This window comes from Staurois parvus, unplaced genomic scaffold (assembly GCF_062004578.1).
Source record: "Staurois parvus isolate SC_StPar_1 unplaced genomic scaffold, SC_StPar_1.0 ptg000346l, whole genome shotgun sequence".
NCBI classification, from domain to species: Eukaryota; Metazoa; Chordata; class Amphibia; order Anura; family Ranidae; genus Staurois; species Staurois parvus.
The window spans coordinates 4,459,550-4,482,500 of record NW_028318142.1 but is presented as its reverse complement, the minus strand read 5'-3'; the positions used below and the strand labels follow the sequence as shown (position 1 = coordinate 4,482,500).

Here is a 22,951-nt window from a genome sequence, read left to right as displayed (position 1 = left end):
CCTGATATAGGTGAATGAAGGTGTGGGGATGAAAGGGTAATTCCCCTTGGTCCAGGCAGTGATGACTTAGAAATTCTCCTTCCAAATTGTTCATTCCCAAGATATGGACAGCAGAGACTGCTGGAAGTACTTTTCTGCTCAGATGATGATCAGACTTACTTCTTTCAACGCTGCCCGACTACTGGTTATTCACAATGATTGATATAGCCCACTTTCATGGCATTGTCTGCCTGCACCGAGAGTGTTTGCTCCTGGACAAGAAGGGTCCAGTTGTGCATAGCCAATTTTATTGCTCTGAGATTGAAGATGTTAACAGGGAGCTTTGCTTTCCTGGGTAACAGATTCAAATTCCCTGAACTGTAAGAAATTGAAACACTCCTCAGCCTGCTAGGTTGGTTTCTGTTGTTACCACCTTCCATGAGGGTGGGAGAAAGGACTTACCCATTTCCAAGGCTGGATTGGTAATCGACTAAGCTAGGGAGTTCCATACTTGACTGGAGACATGTTATGTGTGTTTGTTCCAGGACAACAGAATGTTGTGTTGGAAGGGCCTTGAGTGGAACTTCACAAAATTGAACAGCCGCGAATGAGGCAATTCAGCGGCCTATGTTTTCATGGAGAATCTTACAGTGGGATTTTTCGTGGATTGTAAGGTTAGAGCACAAGAACTTAGAGAAGCTTTTTTAGCCAGAAGAAAAAAAACAAAAAAGAAAAAAACATCTTCATCTAGGATGAGGCCTAGGTATTTCAGAAGAAAAGGAAGGCTGAAGGGTAGACTTTTGGAAGGTTATTAACCCAACTGTAACTTGAAGAATCTGAATAGTCCTTTGGACATTTGCAAACAGTTGTGGGGGAGATGAATCCTTTCTTGTCTAGATATCTGGTGACCTAGATGCGTTCTTAAAGTGGTATTAAACACTGTTTTTTTTTTGTTTTTTTTAATTACTGTGTGCCCCCAGTTGGTTTATGTCACAATGTGCTAGTATGCACTGTATATTAACAAATGACAGCAGACTTACCTTACCTATCAGTGAGGCATTGTGAAGGTTACATCTGATATAAATAGTGGGTCTCTAGAAGGCTATGATTGCCAACATCCCTATGCTGCATTTAGTGTATCTGTCAACTACACCCTCTCATGGGACTTTGTACCGCAATACATCTAAAAAATATACAATGAATTCTATGTGCAACAATAAAACAAGGTTACTTTAAAAGCATACATTTATCAAAGCCATATCTTCAGCTACATACAGTATACAGTACTGGGTTCTGGCTGTGAGACAGACTTCCCGTCTCACACCTGCAACAAAACAGTTAGTGAGAGATGGAACCCAGCACTGTATGTAGCTGAAGCCACACGCAGTACATACAGTGCTTGAAGCCAGTGCAGCACTTATGAGTAACAAAGCTGTTTATGGCTCTTTCACCTATACATACACAGTTGTGCTCAAACGTTTGCATACCGTTGGAAAAGTGGTAATATACAGTACTATTTTTAAAGAACACATGAGTGAGCAGGCAAAACATTTCTTTTATTTCTTATGGGATTCATATTCAACAGTCATAACAGAATGGAACAATCGAAAAACAAAACATGGCAACAAGGAAACATGAAATGACCCCTGTTCAAAAGTCTGCATACCTCTCTTAACTACTTGCCAACCGCAGATAGCCGAATGATGGCTACACTGCGGCCGGCCAGTTCTGGGAGGGCGTCGTATGACGTCTTCCCAGAACGCGCTCCCCTGTGCGCCCCCGGCGATCTCCGTGATCACTGTATCCTATGGACACAGCTGATCACGTGCTGTGGTAAAAGGCCAATCACAGCAGCCTTTTACCATGTGATCAGCCGTGTCCAATGACACACTGATCACCAGGAAATGCAATTGCCAGTTCTCAGCTGCACTTTCCTCATGCTGTCAAAGCGTGAGGAAAGTACTGCCGAGAACCAGCAGTTGTCAGAGCAGGGATCAGCACCGATCATCAGTGCCCTGATGATCGGTGCCCTGATGATCGGTGCCCTGATGATCGGTGCCACCCACCTGTGCCCAGCAGTGCCACCCACCTGTGCCACCCACCTGTGCCCAGTGCCACCCACCTGTGCCCACCAGTCAATGCCACCTATCAGTGCCATCTATCCGTGACACCTCATTAGTGCCGCCTATCTGTGCCACCTCATTAGTGCCGCCTATCAGTGCCGCCTATCAGTGCCCAGTGTTGCCTATCAGTGCCCATCAGTGCTGCCTATTCGTGCCCATCAGTGTCACCTATCAATGCCGCCTATTAGTGCCCATCAGTGCTGCCTCACCAACGCACATCAGTGAAGGTGAAAAATTACCTGTTTGAAAAATTTTATAATAGAAACAAAGAAACTTTTTTTTTTCAAATTTTTTGCACTTTTTTTGTTTATAGCACAAAAAGTAAAGTGCCCAGCGGCAATTAAATACCACCAAAAGAAAGCTCTATTTATGAGAAAAAAAAGATAAAAATTTCATATGGGTACAATCTTGCATGACCGCACAATTGTCAAAGTGCGACAGCGCTGAAAGATGAAAATTGGCCTGGTAAAGAAGGGGGTACAAGTGCCCGGTAGGCAAGTGGTTAATATTGTGTATTGCCCCCTTAGCATCAATGACAGAGTGTAGTCTTTTTTTTAATAGTGGTCTATGAGGCCCCAAATTCTTACAGGTGGTATCGCTGCCCATTTGCCTTGGCAAAATGCCTCCAGGTCATGCAAAGTCTTTTGTTATCTTGCATGAACCCTACATTTGAGATGTCTCCAGAGTGGCTCAATAATATTAAAGGAAAAGTTTACTTTTCTACAAAAAATAATAAATGCACATTTTTTTGCAGGTAAAAAAAATTAGCATTTATTCTTTTTTGTATTCTGAGCCTGTAAAGCATTGCACCAGTTATCAGCAGATCGCTGATGCCATGCAGGTCTCCTGCAGACCTGTCAGTATCTGCTTGCTCATACATCCCATACATGCAAGAGAATACTTCTTACAGGATGAATCAAACTACCACAGTGTTCACATTGCTGTGGTAGTACATTGAGATCTACTAACCGACAGCCTTTAAGGCTGTCAGGACTTTTAGTCCATTCATTCACAGAACACTGTAAATGAATGGCATGGCCGTGTGGATGAAGCCCCGCAAGGCCATGCGGTTTTTAAAAAGTGACAGCTAGTATGGGGAACTTCTCCCCGTACTGCTGTCACAGTGAGTGGTGGCTGCAAAATCGGGAACATGTTACATGTTCCACCCTAAAAACGGGTGAACTCATCAGGTCATCATAAGGTCAGGAGACTGTGAGGTGTTTCAAGGTGTTGTCGGGCATATTGTAACCTGGCTTTTTTGTGGCAATGGGGCAGTAAAGGCTTCTTTCTGTCAACTCGATCATGCAGCTCATTTTTGTTCAAGTATCATTGTATTTTGCGCCTTAAAAACAACACAACTTCTTTTCCAAAGCGGCCCGTTTGTTTCTCTTGAGGTTACCTGTGAGTTTTCTTTGTATCCCAAATAATAATTCTGCCAGTTGTGACTGCAATCTTTCTTGGTCTACCTGACTTTGGCTTGGTATCAAGAGATGCCTGAATTTCCCACATCTTAATAAGTGATTGAACAGTACTGACTGACATATTTATGGCTTTGGATATCTTTTTCCATCTACACAGGTGTTTTGAGTTATTTTCTGCTCCCCATGGCTCAGTATCTAGCCTGCTCAGGGCATCCACATGAGAGCTAACAATCTCACTGACACTAACAGCAATTTAAAAAGCTACATAAATGGGACATTTAACTTTAAATGCCATCGTAACCTGTGTGTGTCTGTACCAAGGCCAAACATTCCAGGGTATGTAAATATTCGATCAGTACCACTTGGATGATTTCTGTTATTATGATTAAAAAAGCAGCCAAGGGGGGCGTGGCCAGAATGTGAGACTGACTGGATGTGTGGCTCTTGGTCTTCAATCCAGATCTTATCCTTTATACTCTCCAAGATACTATTATGAGGATTGGGATGATGTATGGGAATTTCCCTTTAAAATACTGGTGTACTTGAGAGACTGCCTCAAACAATTTAAAATTGTCCATAGGGCCCACCTTAGCCCTTACAGGTTGCAATAAATGAATCTTCTTCTCCAGAGTGCTGGCATTGTGGCCGCACACTCAGGGACTTTATACATATTTTTTGGACCGGTCCAGCAATTGCTACTTCCTGGATGCAGATAATGTCTATTGTCAACCTTATGGTGGATATTCCTTTAACCCCATTCCCCAGAGTCTATTTGTTAGGTTTAGTGGAGGACCTAGTTCCTGGGTTGGCGGACAGGATGCTTTTGGGTCATTTACTGTTTTATGCCAGAAAAACCATCACTCTGTGTTGGAAAAAGCGGGATCCTCCCTCCCCCACGTTCTGGAAACAGCAGGTTAATGCCATTTTACCCTGGTACAAAAGATACTTATCTGCACAGAGGGTGCCCTAAAAAATATGACAGAGTCTGAGCGAAATGGTTAGCAGAACCCTAAACAGCTACTGACACCTGACCTCTCTGCATTATTTGTGCCCGTCTTGGAGCCTCATTTATGGATGTCTGAGGGGGGGTTGGGAACTTGGGTACTGGGAATTATATGTCTAATTGTCTTACATTGTTGGTCACGAATAGCAGCAACTGTTTTGGGTTTCTTTTTGGTTTTACTGTATGTTGTTATGAATGTGGCCCACAACCCAGACAGCCAACTCGCTATGTGAAGCTGCTTTCTCTCCTCTCCTTGTAGTGATGACAGTACGGGCTAGATGGCATCTGATTGGTCAGCACTGTACATGTGATGGTGCTGACCAATCAAAAGCCCTCTAGCCCAAACTGTCATCCTTGCAAGGAGAGGAGAGAAAGTGGCGGAGATTTCAAATCCATACAGCTTTCTCTCCTCACCTACCACTGAGAATATGGAGCATCTGATTCCATAGTATATATCCCACAGGTCCACTCTCCACTGTGTGAAACGTCCCTGCACCACTCCTGTGACAGTCCTGTGAGGGTACACACAGGACCAGTAGGGAAACTGCATGCAATTTGGACAGGAATCACTTTCCTGTTCAAATTGCATGCTATTTTTTGCAGTCCAATTTGCATCAATACATTTTGTATCGACGCAAATTGCACCACATAGTATCGGTAATCGGTATCGATGAGTACTTGCCTGAAAGTACTGTCGGGTATTGGTGCATCCCTACAAACAACTATGTGATAATAAATGGCTTTATATGATCACTATCCTTAAATGGATATTAAAAGGATAAAGTTAACCTTTCTACAAAAAGAAGTAAATACACATTTTTGCAGGTAAAAAAAAAAAAAAGTGAATTTATTATTTTTTGTTTTGGGAGCATGTAAAGCATTGCACCAGCAGATCACTGGTGCCCTGCAGGACTCCTGCAGACCTGTCAGTAAGGAATGTAGAGGTAAGCAGATATACTGACAGTAAGAATCAATTAACTACCACAGTGCTCACAGCCGCAAAGGCTGTCGGGACTTGCAGTTTTCTCAATCAGAAAGGACTGTGAATGAGTGACGCAGCCCAAAGATGCCCACTAGCTGTCAAAGAGGAGAAGCAGGGGCTGGTCCATATATAACATGTGACACCCTGAATATGGGTGTAACGTGTTATGAAAGGTGAACTTCTCCTTTAAATAAAAGACATTTTTTGTCATGATCAGTCATATTTTTACGAATTCTGCAAACTTTTGAGCACAACTGTATATTCATTCAAATCTCAGTGTCTGTGACTGTACTGCCAAATGCTCAAATAAATACAACAAACTATGGGCAAAGGACAAAACTGCTAACCACATTACAATATATATGCAATATCTATGATTTAAGGACTGCAAAACAGTTCATATCAAGCAAATAATATAATCAATGTCCACATTTCATAATTCCTATTAAAGAAAAAAGTCCAGTGCAATCTTGTGCAAATAAAGTGTGTAAAACACCCACAAAGCACAAAAATATACCCAAATAAGCCTGGGTTGACACTTCTGTGTTGTGGCATATTGCATGTGATTCGCACGGAACCGCACTGCATTCCTGTGCAAATCACATGCGAATTCTGTGTGGTGCAATGCGAGCCATACATTTTGTATGGCTCAAATCTCACCGCATCCACAACAAAAAGGTGCAAGCTCCTTTTATTTGTCTGCACTGGAATCAGATCACATGGGTATTTACACCCATGCGATCTGTTTGTATACATCGCACCATGTTTTGCAACCCAATTTCGGGCTGTTAACAGACACCTGCAGCGATTCGCTTCACCGGGATGCGATTATGTTCAGTGCAGAATTCGCACAGAAACCGGTGCGGATTCTGCACTGCATCAGTGTGAGCCCAGGCTAAAATGTCCAAACAAGATATCCTTTTTTGTGATCTTCCTTACACCCGATGCCCACCACCTGCTTCACTCACCAGAACAAAAATCCCAACAGGCTTTGCTCAATATAAAACAATCAACTCTTTTCCAGACTCCACGGGATTAACCTTGTTTCATACCATCGTCAACACAATATGAAAACATTTTTCTTTTTCCTCAGAGACCATATAAAGGAAAAGGAAATAAAGAGGGGGGGGTGCTACTAGTGTAAAAAAATTATTTTGGGGAATAAAAACAAGGTAATACACGTACATAATAGTCTGTCTATATCCCGACACCAAGGAAAAGTGCTTATGCTCTCAACAGCATTGCCAGCTTCAGCCGCAAGTGACAAACTGGGAGCAGGCACATTAGAACAGAATAACTTCATTCCAAACAAATCCCGACCTACCTGTTTCAACATGTCGTCATCAAGTGTGGTGAAGATCACAAAGAAGGATATCTTGCAATTAGGGGGTTATTTACTAAAACTGCAGAGTGCAATATCTGGTGCAGCTCTGCACAGAAACTAACTTCCAAGTTTTATTATCAAACCTTAACCGCTTCCCACTGCACATAAACGGTCAGGTGGGAGCTTCACCGCCCTGAGTGGACGTTCAGGAACGTCCTTCAGAAACTGCGCGCTCTCGGTGTGCCTGTGTCCCTTGTACACAGCGCAACACCGCCCGGCAGAAGGGCCCTCTGATTGACCCTTCTGATCACTGTGTTTAATCACAGCCATCATGTGACGTCAACAAAGCCGCCATTTAATTGAACACCTCTCCCCACACAGAGCCCGTGAGTGAGAAGCAGAGCCGATCAGCGTGTATACACAAGCACATCGCCCACACATCACTCTGTCACAGTACCCGTGATCCACATCTGTCACACAGTATCAGTGATCCACATCCACCACAGTGTACCAGTGATCCCCATCCGTCACAGTGTACCAGTGATCCCCATCCGTCACAGTGTACCAGTGCTCATCCACTTCTGTACCAGTAATCAACATCTGTCATGGCCTACCAGGGTCAAATCCAGATCTGTCACAGTTTACCAGTGCTCAATATCTGTCACAGCACTCCCACAAGATAGGCAGGGCATCCAAGGGTATTTCCATTGTCCTTGTGCTCCAGGGCCTTCAAAATTGTGATAGGTAGTCAGGAAATGAGATGTGTAATTTATTCCTCCAGAACGCCTGTAGGTCCTACATGGATGTATGTCTTGCCTCTGTATGTACTTGCCTCTGTATGTGACCAGGATGTGAAAAGTCTTATACATGTGGTATTCCCATACTCAAGAAGAGTAGCAGAATGTATTTTGGGGTGTAATGTTTGGTATGTACATGCTATGTGTTAGAAATATCTTAGAAATGGACAACTTAGTGTAAAAAAAAAAAAAAAAAAAATACATTTTCATTTTCTTCCACATGTTCTGAAACCGTGTGGAAAAAAAATGACATGTTCAAAAGACTCATTATGCTTTGTAGAATATACATTGGGGTATTTGCTTTCCAAAATGGGGTCGCTTTGTGGGTAATTCCATTGTCTTGGTGCTCCAGGGCCTTCAAAAATGGGAGGAGGAGGAGGAGGAAAAAGAATTCCAGTCCGGCAAAAAGTGTCCCTGCAGAGAGCTCCGCTATTTCTTTGACAGTTCTTTGACATTTATAGCGGCTGCAACAATGTATCTATTTGTTTCTGAATAAAAACATCTGTATCCAAAATGGATACAAACAGATACAATGTTGCAGCCGCTATAAATGTCAAAGAACTTGCAAAGAAATAGCAGAGCTCTCTGCAGAGACACTTTTTGCCGGCTGTAGACGGGATGAAAATCGGCCGATTTTTTTTACCATTCCTGGTAACGTCGGCCGATTGAACAACCGATTCTTTGGTTTTTTAAAGAAAAATCAGCCTGGTTTTCTCCCCATCTATGGCCTGCATTAGTGTCTCAAGAAATTAGCCATCAGTACATCAGGTTTGATCAGGTGTGTTCAATTTTCAATGATTTGTACCATAGATTGTAGACTAATGCAGGCCATAGTTGGGTCGAAAATAGGCAAAAAAAAAAAAAAAAAACGGCCAATGTTCGCACTGTTAATGGGTTAATGTCTGGATTTTGCCAGATTTTTTTGGTCGGTACAGTTGGAAAAAGTTCGGCCGATTTTGCCGATCTTCGCAGCAATGATGGGCAAATTGACCGATCTTTTTACCGATAAAAAAAATTTGCGCATGAGCCGTGACCTGGAAGAGGGAGGAGGAGAGGGAGAGGGAGGAGGAGGAGAGGGAGAGGGAGAAGGAGGAGGAAGAAGAAAGGGAGAAGGAGGAGGAGGAGGAAAGGGAGAGGGAGAAGGAGGAGGAGGAGGAGGAAAGGGAGAGGGAGAAGGAGGAGGAGGAGGAGGAAAGGGAGAGGGAGAAGGAGGAGGAGGAGGAGGAAAGGGAGAGGGAGAAGGAGGAGGAGGAGGAGGAAAGGGAGAGGGAGAAGGAGGAGGAGGAGGAGGAAAGGGAGAGGGAGAAGGAGGAGGAGGAGGAGGAAAGGGAGAGGGAGAAGGAGGAGGAGGAGGAGGAAAGGGAGAGGGAGAAGGAGGAGGAGGAGGAGGAAAGGGAGAGGGAGAAGGAGGAGGAGGAGGAGGAAAGGGAGAGGGAGAAGGAGGAGGAGGAGGAGGAAAGGGAGAGGGAGAAGGAGGAGGAGGAGGAGGAAAGGGAGAGGGAGAAGGAGGAGGAGGAGGAGGAAAGGGAGAGGGAGAAGGAGGAGGAGGAGGAGGAAAGGGAGAGGGAGAAGGAGGAGGAGGAGGAGGAAAGGGAGAGGGAGAAGGAGGAGGAGGAGGAGGAAAGGGAGAGGGAGAAGGAGGAGGAGGAGGAGGAAAGGGAGAGGGAGAAGGAGGAGGAGGAGGAGGAAAGGGAGAAGGAGGAGGAGGAGGAGGAAAGGGAGAAGGAGGAGGAGGAGGAGGAAAGGGAGAGGGAGGAGGAGGAGGAGGAAAGGGAGAGGGAGGAGGAGGAAAGGGAGAGGGAGGAGGAGGAGAGGGAGGAGGAGGAGGAGGAGGAAAGGGAGAGGGAGGAGGAGGGAGGAGGAGGAGGAGGAAAGGGAGAGGGGAGGAGGAGGAGGAGGAAAGGGGAGAAGGGAGGAGGAGGAGGAGGAAAGGAGGAAGGAGAGGGAGGAGGAGGAGGAGGAGGAGGAAAGGGAGAGGGAGGAGGAGGAGGAGGAAAGGGAGAGGGAGGAGGAGGAGGAGGGAGGAGGGGGAGGAGGAGCGGAGGAGGAGGAGGAGGAGCGGAGGAGGGGGAGGAGGAGCGGAGGGGGGGGAGGAGGAGCGGAGGGGGGGGAGGAGGAGCGGAGGGGGGGGAGGAGGAGCGGAGGGGGGGGAGGAGGAGCGGAGGAGGAGGAGGAGGAGCGGAGAGGAGGAGGAGGAGGGGGGAGGAGGAGAGGAGGAGGAGGAGGGGGGAGGAGGAGGAGGAGGAGGAGGAGGAGGAGGAGGAGGAGAAGAAGAAGAAGGAGAAAAAGAATTCCAGTCCGCTATTATATTTGACATTAAAAAGTATTGTGGTTGCAACAATGTATCTATTTGTATCCAAAAGAAAAACCCAACTGTATCCAAAATGGATACAAATAGATACAATGTTGCAACCGCAATACTTTTTAATGTTAAATATAATAGCGGGGCTCTCTGCAGGGACAGAAGTAATTAAATGCCGGCCGTAGACCGGAAGAAAATCGTCCGATTTGTTTTACTGTTGGTGGTAACGTCGGCCTATTGAATGACTGATTTTTCGTTTTCTTGTTAAAAAAGTCCGGTTTTCTCCCCATCTAGGGCCTGCATAACTTCCACACAGACCAAATAATACACACTGATTGGGATTATTTTTACCAAAGCAATGCAGCAGTATACATTTGACTCAAATTTATGAAGAAAAATTACTTATTTGCAAAATTGTATAACAGAAACAAAGAAAAATGCGTTTTGTTTTCACATTTTTTCAGTCTTTTTAATTTACAGCGCACAAAAAAATAAAAACCCAGTGCTAATTCAATACCATGAAAAGAAAGCTCTATTTGTGTGAAAAAAGGACAAAAAATTTATTTGGGTACAGTGTTGCATGACTGAGTAATTATTCAAAGTGTCAGAGCGCTGAAAGCTGAACATTGGTCTGGGCAGGAAGGGGGTAAAAGTGCCCTGTATCGAGGTGGTTAAAGTGTTACTAAACCCACAACAGTAAAATCAGTCTGCATATGTATGCTTGTTATACTCACTGTGGAACTAAGGGTTTAATCCTCCCCATTGTGTATAAATGATGTTTGATCCTGTCTTCTCTGATCCTCAATTCTTCTACTGTCCCTAATATATCTCCTGATAGAACAGAGGCTTGGAGGCAAACTGCACATGCTCAGTTTGATGTGTATTGCTAGAGAGTTTTTTTGATCATCTTGGGAGAGTGCATGTGATCAGCACAGGGCCAATCAGCACTTTACAGACAGAGGGTCAGGGGTCCTGCAGACTCATAGGGGAGAATTAAATTTCCTCCTACAAGTGTTCTCCTACAGACTGCTCTAACTGCTGATGATAAAAAGGTATTTACAGGTTTATAATTCCTAAAATAATTGCATTTTCATGGTCTGTGTAGGAGACCAGCTATAGTAAATGCAGGGTCCTGGGTTTAGTAATACTTTAAGAGGCACCTTTGGAGTACACCATATTAAATATGCTAAGCTGTATCCAGCCCGCCTCCGTGTAATGGGAGAAGTCAGGGTTCACTTTTTTGAGGATCCGAAATCTGGCATGAATTGACATTTTACTTTCCCAGTCCCTTGTACCTAGATTACAGGCTGCTGGCTTCTGCCCTTGCATGCTTTCAGATCATGCTCCCTACTGTGTCACTCATATGCCTTTTACTAATCCCCCCTACACGTATATGGAATCTGAACCCTTTTTGGCTGTCTGCCTTACCAGACATAGATAGACTGGTATTGGAATTCTTTTTCACTTCTAATAAGGGCACTGCTTCCTCTCTGGGAAGCCAAAAGAAAACCACACCCACCTCCTATTACCTAAATATACACTATATTGCAGAAAATATTCCAACACCCCTCCAAATCATTGGATTCAGGTATTCCAATCACCTCCACAGTCACAGGTATATAAAATCAAGCACCTGGAACTACGGTGCCAAGCCCCACCCCTGAAATGGAACCCCACACCATAATCCCAGCTCCACCAAACTTTACACTTGGCACAATGCAATCAGGCAAGTACCATTCTCGTGGCAAACGCCAAACCCAGACACGTCCATCAGATAAAAGAAAATCAAGACGATCTCCCTTCGAAACGCATCAGCCTTTCAAAAGAGTCTCCCTGTCTGTGGGATTCGCACGCTACTTTATTTCCTGTGATCCACTCTTGGATACTACACGCTTTTTATACTGCTATGTTTGTGAGTACATATCTTATTTTAATAAAATATTTGGTAATGGGCAAGGTTGGTGAACTGTTTGTTCTTATTTGCACATCCATCGGATTGCCAGAGAAGCGTGATTTGTCACTCTAGAGAACACGTCTCCACTGCTCTAGAGTCCAGTAACGGCGAAGCATGTCTGCATGCCTAGGTACTTGATTTTATACACATGTGACCATGGAGGTGATTGGAACACCTGCCGGCTTTTTTTTTTTTTTTTTTTAAAAGAAACTTAGTTTCTTTTAAGAAACTAAAAGGAAACATGGTTTCTCTTAACTCGGGGAAATAAACTAAAAAGAAAACGTTCTTTCTTTTAGCTGGGGGAAAGTGACAGATGAATTTCTAAGCTATAGTGAAGGAAAAAAAAAAAAAAAAAGTGGTAATTACATTTAAAAACCGGCACCATAATAAATAAAAACAACGGCGTCTCGTATGGATTTTGAGGGGAACTCCCATGGCAAAACTCCCATGGTCCCCCCCCATAATCCATACCAGACCCTTATCTCCAAGCATGCAACCCGGCAGGTCAGAAAAGGGGTATGAACCATACCAGGCCACATGCCCTCAACTTTGGGGGATGCTTTGGAGCGGGGTCCACCAAAGAACCTTGTTCCCATGTTGATGGGGACAGGGGCCTCTTCCCTAAAACCCTGGCCGATGGTTGTGGAAGTCTGCGGGCAGGGGGCTTGTCAGAATCTGGAGGCCCCTTTTAACAAGGGGGCCCCCAGATCCCGCCCCTCCCTATGTGAGTATGGCGTTTTTTAAGCTGTAAAAAACGCTGTAATGCTGAAAAACTCAGCAAACCTGAGTTTTTGGACGTTTTTTTTGAGCAAAAAAAAAAAATATTGGTAAACCGCTAAAAAACGCAAATGTAAAAAAAAAAAACAGCAAAACACCGCTAGATGCCAATGCAAAACCGCTAAAAAAAAAACCGCTGAAAAACTCACATTTTTAACGTTACTTTACATAGCTAACTTTACCAGCAAACTTTAAACGCCCAGTGTGCATGGAGCCTTAAAGAGTAGTTCCACTCACTCTGTCAAAAAATAAAAGTCAGCAGCTACAAAAACTGTAGCTCCTGACCTTTAAAAAACAGCCACTTACCTGTCCCTCGGTCCCGTGGTGTGTCCCCCGCAGCCCGTTTCACCTGCCGTCCTGTATTCCAGGAGGCCGGAATCTTCAGTGTGGGCACCCGGCTGTGATAGCTTGCGGCTTCACAGCAGGGTACCTACTGCGCATGCACGAGTAGCACTGCACATTCTAAATGGTCCTATAGTCTTCTGGGACCTGTCACGTTTTCCAAAAGACTACAGGGAGGTAGGACACCTTCTGTTTCCGATCGCCTAAGCGATCAGACCAGAAGTGGAAGCGAGTACCTGTAAAATTCGGGTACCCGCTCCCCCCCACCCCCCAAAGGTGCCAATCCTTAATGGGGAGCGAGGAGCGGTCCGTAAAGCTGAACACTCCCTTTTAGGTGAAGCTTCACTTTAACGTAAACCTCTGCTACAAGCTTTTGGGGAAATATCCATTTTTTTCTGTATCAAGCCATTCCTTTTTAATGGATTCTGATAGAGTGCTATGCACCGGGAAAACTCTTCCCTTCTCATACTTCAGAGTTTGGTACATTTTATCATAAAGGGACAGGGAAACCTGCTCCTTCTGACTATCCAAAGAGTCATAGATCATACTTAACAGAACATCCACATCCTCAAGTAAAAGCTTGTAAAAACTCCACAGCGCAAAAAAAAAAACTATTATATAAAACAATTACATAAAAAAATCATATGTGCAAAAAAGTCCAAAAAGAAAGTCCCAAATTTATAAGTGTGCTTCAATCCCAGAAATAGTGCTCAACAAAATCTTCAAAAAGTGCTCACACCATTCGTGATTGACAATCCAAGCCCCACTCACCAGATGGGGTGGACCTTTTGCTGGTCTGACTAAAGAGTCCAACAAGCTATTAAGATGGGGTGCATCCTCCCCAGATAAATCTGTGCTTGATATCCTCCAAAAGCGACCCCCAGGTTTAGATGGCAATGAAAAACAAATAAAGAACACAAATAGTGCAATACTGCATAAACTCTTTATTACTTAAAATTGTTGCCCTTAATGCACTCACATGGTATAAACTGTATTCACACTTCTATATAAATAAGCTTCTGAGGCTCACAATCACAACACAACTTAATAGAAATTCCTCCTTTTAGAAGGTCTTTGATAATGCCCTGGAGGGGCGAAACGCGTCAACGTATTTCCAGTTTCGGTGGATGTGACGTCACATCCAGTGAATGGAGCACACGCTGGTTTGTGGCGCTCTGGAGTCACTTCCTGCTTTCCTTGAGGGGATATTGATTTTAGGTCACCTACTGCTAGTCCACTTGTAAAAGGAGGAATTTATATGAAGTTGTGTCATGATTGTGAGCCTCAGAAACTTATTTATATAGAAACGTGAATACAATTTATACCATGCGAGTGCATTAAGGGCAACAATTTTAAGTAATAAAGAGTTTATGCAGTATTGCACTATTTGTGTTCTTTGTTTTTTATTGCCATCTAAACGAGGGGATCGCTTTTGGAGGATATCAAGCACAGATTTATCTGGGGAGAATGCACCCCATCTTTATAGCTCGACTCTTTAGCCATACCAGCAAAGAGTCAACACCATCTGGTGAGTGGGGATTGGATTGCCAATCACAGATGGTGTGAACACTTTTTGAAGATTTTGTTGCACACCATTTCTGGGATTGGAGCACACTTATAAATTTGGGACTTTTTTGCACATATTATTTTTTATTATTTAGTTGTTTTATATAATAGTTTTTTTTTGCGCTGTGGAGTTTTCACATTTATATTTGATTGGCTTTTCCTTTCATGAACAGCGGCATTTATATTTAGATTATATCATTTTTCTTTTGGTGCAGGTTTATTTCACTTATGGTCAAGTAAAAGCTTGTATCTGGAGGAATTTGATTCTCTATCAGCTGTCTCACTTAGCTCCTCTAAGGAATCTGCTCCATCTTTGTAGGTTTCATTACCTTGATTGGGGAGCCTGAAAACTGATAACATCACTCTAAGTGCTGAAATATCCTCCTTAACCCCTGACAGGAGTTCCTTGCAAACAACCACAGACTCCTTGCGGACTAATGACAGGATTTACGAGGGGGCATGCTCCAGTTTTCCAAGAAGGGCTTTTCTTTCCCCCAGGTTTATTTACTTTGGGTGGAGCCTGCAAGTAAAGGTAACAAATGACAATTTGCCCAGCATCCCCTTTCCAGGAAGAGAGCACCCAGGTGCTGCCACCAAAAAAAAACAAAAAAACAAAAACAGCCATATGCCATACAAAAGAATACTATGGCAAACTGAGCCCTACAGAAAAGGAGAAGACTGCACATCCCTCCCTAGACCCAGTAAGGAGGAGAAACCCACTACTGTTCCTCTTACCAGACCTGAATCAGTACCACCTGCTTCAACCGATGACGTTTCTTCCTGAAGCATTGCAGAGCACACAGTGCAGAAGTGGCTAGATGCTTTCAGGAAGCCTCTGTGTTTGTGTTTCCTACCTATGGAGGCTAACCTTACAGGATGTCGCAAATACAAATTCAGGCACCTTAGCCAACCCTATTAAAAAAAAATACCCAATGATTTTTAATGAAACCATAAATGGATTAAAATGGTGGCGATTTACTGGAGTTCTCTTAACAGATTGGGAGAAGTGGATCACTGTGTCAGCCCTATCCAAGCTGACCAGTGTGTTGTAAAGGATTTACAGGCTGAAATAATGGTGCTTCTAATATTTATATTTATCTATAAATGTTTATAAATTTTTGAAGAACATATTCAGATGGATGAAGGAGTTGGAAATCTTTAGGATGCAGAATCAAAGACTCAAGAATCGGTTTTCTGAGAACTCAAAATTGCTGGAAACGTTGGCGCTTTCAACTACATCAGATTGATGCAGATTAAAGAATACGAAAACCCAACATTTCAGATTCCTGATATGTGCCTGTTGTACCATGTATTTGTATGAAAAAGTATCCTGTACTGATTGTATTGCCTCCTTTGTGGTGTTCCTGCCAATCCCGCTTTCTCAATAAAAACTGACCACACCAAGCACAGCGTGATCAGTTCTCTAGCTCTGCTGGGAACTCAGGCTGCTCTCCTCCAATGATCAGACTTGTCCTGACAGCCCCACCACCACATCCTTTCATTGGGAAGATCAATGTACTGCTGATTCTCAGCCCTAACCTCTCCATGCAGCTAAGAATAGAGGGTACGTGATCATTTATAAAAAAAAAGGGGGAAAAGTTATGTATAAAATGTCTTATTTCTATACACAAATGTTTTACCTTTCATTTCTATTTTAAACTGTATGGGTTGTATTATAAGGTGAGGTTGTACATATATGTTAAAGTTCCACCAATGATGAGTGCATAGCCAGCGTTGCATGCAATTTAGTGCTCAACTATAAAAAAAACATTTTAAAAAAATAATAAAACTTACATGTCCACTGCTGACAGTGACCGCAGCTTGATCTCTGTCTCCTGTGCATCCTGAACTGTAGTTAAACACTTCTTCCTCTTCAGCTTCAGCTTTGCTGTTCTCTCCTCAGTCATTGTGCACAAGCTGCAAAGCAGAAACGGGAGACCTTAGGACGCTCCACAGCGCAGTGGTAGTTGAGAACTATAAAAAGACAGCCGCTAAGCTGTCGGGACTTGTAGTTTCTCATTCACAAAACACTGTGAATAAGTGAAGTGAGTAGGCGGAACCCCGCACAGCCATTTTTAATTTTTTTGTAAATTTGACAGCTAGCAGGGGAGAGAAGATCCCCCGCTAGCTGTCAAACTGGGGGTCGAATGTTGCTTTAATGCTCTCTGCAAAACACAGTAAGGAGATGGGGAGTTGGAGCAGCATGTGCTATCCACAGAGCGATTTCTGCATGAGCACTGCAGGACTCACCTGAGGTACAAAGTGCTATTGAGGAGATAATGACATGGTGCAGCTTCTGGGTTCCAACAATGCAGGTGTAACAAGCCATTTGAATAGCGTTGTCAGGCTGGAAGCAGAACGAAGGCCATACTTATGTAAATGGCAGGACCACAAGGTAATGGATAGGACACAAGGCCAATGTAAAAGAGAATACTTTGTATGTACACTCATTATGGTAACTTGGCACAACCGAGTTTAACCACTTGCTTAACCACTTCCTGTCCGGACACTTTTACCCCTTCCTGACCAGGGCAATTTTTAGCTTTCAGCGCTATCACACTTTGAATGACAATTGCGCGGTCATGCAATACTGTACCCATATGAATTTTTTACCATTTTTTTGAGACAGATAAAGCTTTATTTTGCTGGTATTTATTCACCGCTGGGATTTTTATTTTTTTTACTATGTAAATGAAAAAGTTCAAAAAATTTTTAAAAAAGTGTTTTTTAAAATAAAATTTTGCAAATAAATAATATTTCATCATAAATCTTAGCCAAAATTTATTCCGTTATTTTTTTAGTAAAAAAAAAATCCAAATTAGTTTATAACCAAAAATTATAATTTTTAAACATTTTTTTTTATTTTTTTATATTATTTTTTATTTTTACATACTGTCACCCTAGCAGTACACTGTCACCATGGTGACACTGTACTACTTGTGGGGGGTGATGAAGATTTTTTTTTTTTTTTTTTTTTACACTGATTGCTTTTACACCCATATAAGATGTAAAAGCAATCATTTCTCTCTCTGTCTGCATTCCTGCAGTCATTGAGAATTACTGAGTGAGCTGTGAGTGGTCACAGCTTGTCACATGGTACAAGGCTGTTGTGAATAGCCTTGTACCATGTGACCTCTGTGATCATTCACAGATTTCACACATAGTAAGCAATGATGTCACAAGTGACATCTTGCTTACTACTTTGCATGTGATCACTGATTCGCCAATCAGTGATCACATGATCGGGACCTCGTACAGAGGTCCCGTCCGACGATCGGTGTTTCACTGTGTCCGGAGGACACAGCGGGCACCGGATCGCGGTGGTGCGCCCTCCCAGGGAGCGCGCACAGCTAGAAAAGGCGGGTGCCGTTTATGGACGGCAACCCGACCCTGGACTGCCACCGCCCTGCCGTTTATAAACAGCAGGCGGACGGCAAGAGGTTAAAGGATAAGGTCACCTTTTCTTAACAGGTTAAATACACATTCAGGGATGTTACTGTTACTAGAGCAGCTTCTGCGCCCACCCACCCCCATTGTTAATTTTTAAACAGGGGAGTGGATCCTCTCCCCGCACCTGCGGTCAATCTAAAAACAGCACGGCTGCGCTGGGCTCTACCTACACAGCCATGTCATTCATTCACAGAATACTATGAATGAATGAACTACAACTCTAGTCTACCACCGCAGCAGATGGCTTGTAGTTCTCAATGAACTGTGAGGGCGCTGATGAGCGCCCATGTACTTCATTGACTCTTCCTGGACTTCAGTAACTGTCTGCCAGGTACAGGCAGACAGCTGTACTGATAATCTGCAGGAGCCTAGCATTGCACCTGCAACCTGCTTTTCATGAGTGCAATACTATGCAGACTCCTACAAAAAAAAAAAAACCCACATAAAATGTACATTTTTTCCCCCTCCTTACTGTATTTGATTGCTGTTCCAAGTCCCTGTGTTAGGAGAAAGAGGGAAGAAGAGATGTAGCGGTGCACAGTGCTGGATCTCTTCTCCCCTTTCCCCCTTCACACAGGGAAGACATGAGAGATAGAAAACATTTTTTACCGTACTGCAACAAATGTACTAAAGCAAAGTTCCACCCAAAAGGTTTAAAGATTGGTCCCCCGCTCCCCATTAAGGACTGGCACCTTTGGGGAGCGGGGGGGGGGGGGGGGGTGACGGGTACCCGAATGTGACAGGTACCTGCTCCCACTTCCGCTGTGGGATCGGAAACGGAAGGTGTCCTCCTACCCTCCCTCCCTGAAGTCTTGTGGGATATGTGACAGGTCCCAGAAGACGACGGGGCCATTCAGGAAGCGCAGCGCTGCTCGCGCATGCACAGTGGGCACCTGGCTGTGAAGCCGCAAGCTGTCACAGCTGGGTACCCACACTGAAGATTTCAGCGCCTGGAATACAGGACGGCCGGTGAAACGGGCTGCGGCAACGCAGGACTGTGGGACAGGTGAGTGGCTGTTTTTTTTTTTTTTTTTTTAAAGTCAGCAGCTACAGTTTTTGTAGCTGCTGACTTTTATTCTTTTACAGAGTGAGTAGAAGTCCGCTGTAAGGTAAAAAACATTTTTAGCTTTAGTATCACTAACATACAAAAACATCTTTGCTGTAAGAACCAACAAGCTATTGGCTTGGCATCATTGTTTACAGTGATCATCTGTTCAGTGACAGTGATGTGGACAGCTCTACCACCACCTGATCACTTTTACTGTTTTATAGATGTCACATTGGGATGTCCCAATAGACAGCAAAAACGGACTGCCAGCGCAGGGCTACAAGGAACAGCTGTGCATCCCCTAGAAATCACAGCCCTGCTTGTGGCACAGAATAGAATCGCTTGGTGTAAGGCCTAAGGGCCACTCACATAGTGGGAACGCATTCCTGCGTCCATTTTATTTTTGCACGTTGAACACATTTCCGCATGTCACACATAGGCAGCCCACTTACTTGAATGGAATATCCTATGCACATTTATTGCAGAAAATAAGCTGAAGGATTGCACTTTGACGCTGAGTCAGGCGCGTTTTTGCACGCATGTTCTGTCACACAGTAAAGTCGTACCGTGGTTGGGTACCATTAAAAATGAATGAGACCCCAACAAGTGTCACATTTTTCTGTGATTTGGAATAGCGGGCACAATCACGACAATTCTGCATACAACTCCAAATCGCTGTGTGAACGTGGCCCAAGTCTTCGTGGTCAGCGTACATGTGGGGTACAGACTGTCCATACTTTGTAACAAAAGGTGTCCCCAGGGGCGAACTGCCAACTCATGGGGCCCCTGTGTCCTTGCCCAAACTCAAAAAAACCTATGAAAAAGGTACCAGGGGCATCTCATGGGGCCCCCTACTGATCTTGGGCCCTCGGGCAGTGCCCGAGTTTCCAAATGGTCAGTCCGCCCCTGGGTGTCCCTCATCACCTCACAAAATTGGGAGGAATGCAGAACACCCGGACTTTGCCTGCCAGACTGCTGGGACCTGTAGTCCCCCTGCAACTTCCCTTGTGCTGTGGGCCGGTGAAGGGCTGTATAGTGTGAGGGATACTCTATAGTGTACCGCGCCACTTACAGCAAGATTTCTACTAACCCATGCACCGTAATTATAGACTCGAAACACGCCGCAAACTGATTACCGAGAATAAAAGTCTGCTAAAAGGGAGGCAATCACCGAATTCACACACCGACCCCGGCCCGACTGCCACCACCCGCCTGAGAGAAAGAGCGCGGGAGAACACCTGACGTCACAGCCCGTACAGAGGAGGAAACAGGGAGGGGCGGGCTTGTGTGCGCAAGATGGGCGAGTAGAAACAGCGAAGAGGGGCGGGGATGAGAAGGGCGGGGTGCCGACTTTTCAAATTGAAGTGGATGGGATGCAGAAAACATGGGCGGGGCTAGATTAGGCTACATGTCAGGCGTGCAGTATAGATTGCGCACGCACACTTGGCCCGGCTTTCCTCAGAGGTAGACCGTGTACAGATGGGTAGAAGTTCGGACACAAATTCCTAGGAAAGTTCGTTCTTTTTCCGAATCATTAGGGGTTACAGTTGACGTTTGGTTGCACCTGCAGTGACAAGAAATTATGAAAGGAGCAGGAAGGAAAAGGTTTCTTAAAAGAACAGGTTTCTAACAATGAATGTGGTTTTTGTTCAGTAAAGTTAATTAATTCCAACATCAAATTTCTCATTTTGTTACCTGTATAAAAGACACCTGTCCACAGGAGCAATCAAACAGATTCCAAACTCTCCACCATGGCAAAGACCAAAGAGCTGTCCAAGGATATCAGGGACAAGATTGTAGACCTACACAAGGCTGGACTGGGCTACAAAACTATCACCAAGCAGCTTGGTGAGAAGGTGACAACAGTTGGTGCAATCATTCGCAAATGGAAGAAACACAAAACAACTGTCAGTCTCCCTAGGTCTGGTGCACCATGCAAGATCTCACCTTGCGGAGTGTCAATGATCGTGAGAACAGTGAGGAATCATCCCAGAACTACACGTGAGCATCTTGTTAATGAATTCCAGGCAGCTGGAACCACAGGTCACCAAGAAAACAATTGGTAATACACTACGTCAACAAGGATTGAAATCCTGCAGTGCCTGCAAGGTCCCTCTGCTCAAGAAAGCATATGTCCAGGACTGTCTGAAGTTTGCCACTGAACATTTGAATGATGCAGAGGAGGACTGGTTGAAAGTGTTGTGGTCAGATGAGACCAAAATCGAGCTCTTTGGCATCAAACTCGCCGTGTTTGGAGGAGGAGAAATGCTGCCTATGACCCCAAGAACACCATCCCAACTGTCAAACATGGTGGTGGAAACATTCTGCTTTAGGGGTGTTTTTCTGCTAAGGGGACAGGACAACTGCACCGCAACAAAGGGACGATGGATGGGGCAATGTACCGTCAAATCTTGGGTTAGAACCTTCTTCCCTCAGCCAGGGCATTGAAAATGGGTCGTGGATGGGTGTTCCAGCATGACAATGACCCAAAACACATGGCCAAGGCAACAAAGGAGTTGCACAAAGAGAAGCACATTAAGGTCCTGGAGTGGCCTAGCCAGTCTTCAGACCTTAATCCAACTGAAAATCTGTGGAGGGAGCTGAAAGTTTGGGTTGCCAAACGTCAGCCACCAAACCTTAATGACTTGGAGAGGATCTGCCAAGAGGAGTTGGCCAAAATCCATCCTGAGATGTGTGCAAACCTGGTGGCCAACTACAGGAAACGTCTGACCTCTGTGATTGCCAACAAGGGATTTGCTACTAAGTACTAAGTCATGTTTTGTGAAGGGGATCAAATACTTATTTCCCTCATGAACATGCAAATCGGTGCATCATTTGTTAGACATGCATTTCTGTTGAATATTTTGTGGCTATTCTGTTTCTCAGTGTTACAATACACCTACCATTTGATTTTTAGACTGATCATTTCTTCGTGAGTGGGCAAACATTCAAAATCAGCAGGCGATCAAATACTTATTCCCTTAACTGATATATATAATTTATTGAAATATATTGAATGTGGCCAAAATTGTAGCATTTTAAATATAGGTCAATATATTTGGGAAGAATATTTTTAAAATATATTTTTCTTTCATGTGGGTTACACCACTGCTGCCCCCAAATGCCTCCTCCAAGTACAAATCCTCTCCATCCCCCCTTCTAGCACATATCCCCCCAAACCCCTCCACCTAGCACAAATCTTCTTCTCCCCCCCCCCCCCCCAGCTCAAATACTCTCATCCCCAGCACATGTGTTTGTTACACTGCCAAATCACTTCTCCCGTCAGCTTGTAGGTAGGAACTCCCTGTGCGGTGCCCCCTCAACTCACATGCTACCACTGCTCCCAGGGCAGCTGCGGCTCCCGCACACCTCTTGTCCTAACCCTGGGTATAGCTTTATTCTGGAGGTTTAGTAGCATCAGGGTTGCTTTACTGAAGCTAACATTTAACTCATACAAGAAAGCAGAAACATTCAGAGAATAGTTACAATTTGTTGCCACCTACTCTTATTGCATGCTAAAAGAAACATTTTCTTAGCATGTCTTGAAAAGTTATCAGATGGGCAGCAGTACGTGACCTTACAATAACCACCCTGGGTTTCAAGAGGAGAATATGTTTTTCCTATTAAGTGATACTTCCCCTTTGTGGCCCTGCATAAAAGTGGTTTTATGTCCAGCAGACAATTTTTTGGCGAGACCACAAGAAATTTTCATAATAAACTTAAAGTACACCCTTCTACTGTACAGACCACTTCCTTCCTGTTGACAAGCAATAGATTTCTTGATAATGTGACACTATCAAAACTTTTCGATTTAAAGTCAAGTTCACAATAGTGCACCATTTTAGCATGTTTTTTTCCCCTGTTGCCTTCAGGCTTTTTTCCC

The 22,951-nt window shown here is 44.1% G+C and overlaps 1 protein-coding gene across 1 annotated transcript in view; it reads right to left on the bottom strand.

Moving 5' to 3' along the window:
* FAAP20 (FA core complex associated protein 20) overlaps positions 1-20,320 on the bottom strand; it is a 90,588-nt gene extending 70,268 nt beyond the window's left edge. The window contains exons 1-2 of the mRNA XM_089684355.1: positions 20,205-20,320; positions 16,365-16,487 (exon numbers count right to left, since the gene is read on the bottom strand). Coding sequence (XP_089540481.1) covers positions 16,365-16,477 — 113 coding nt within the window. The 5' untranslated portion in view covers positions 16,478-16,487; positions 20,205-20,320. The remainder of the gene's footprint in view (positions 1-16,364; positions 16,488-20,204) is intronic.
* Between the last annotated feature and the right edge of the window lie 2,631 nt (positions 20,321-22,951).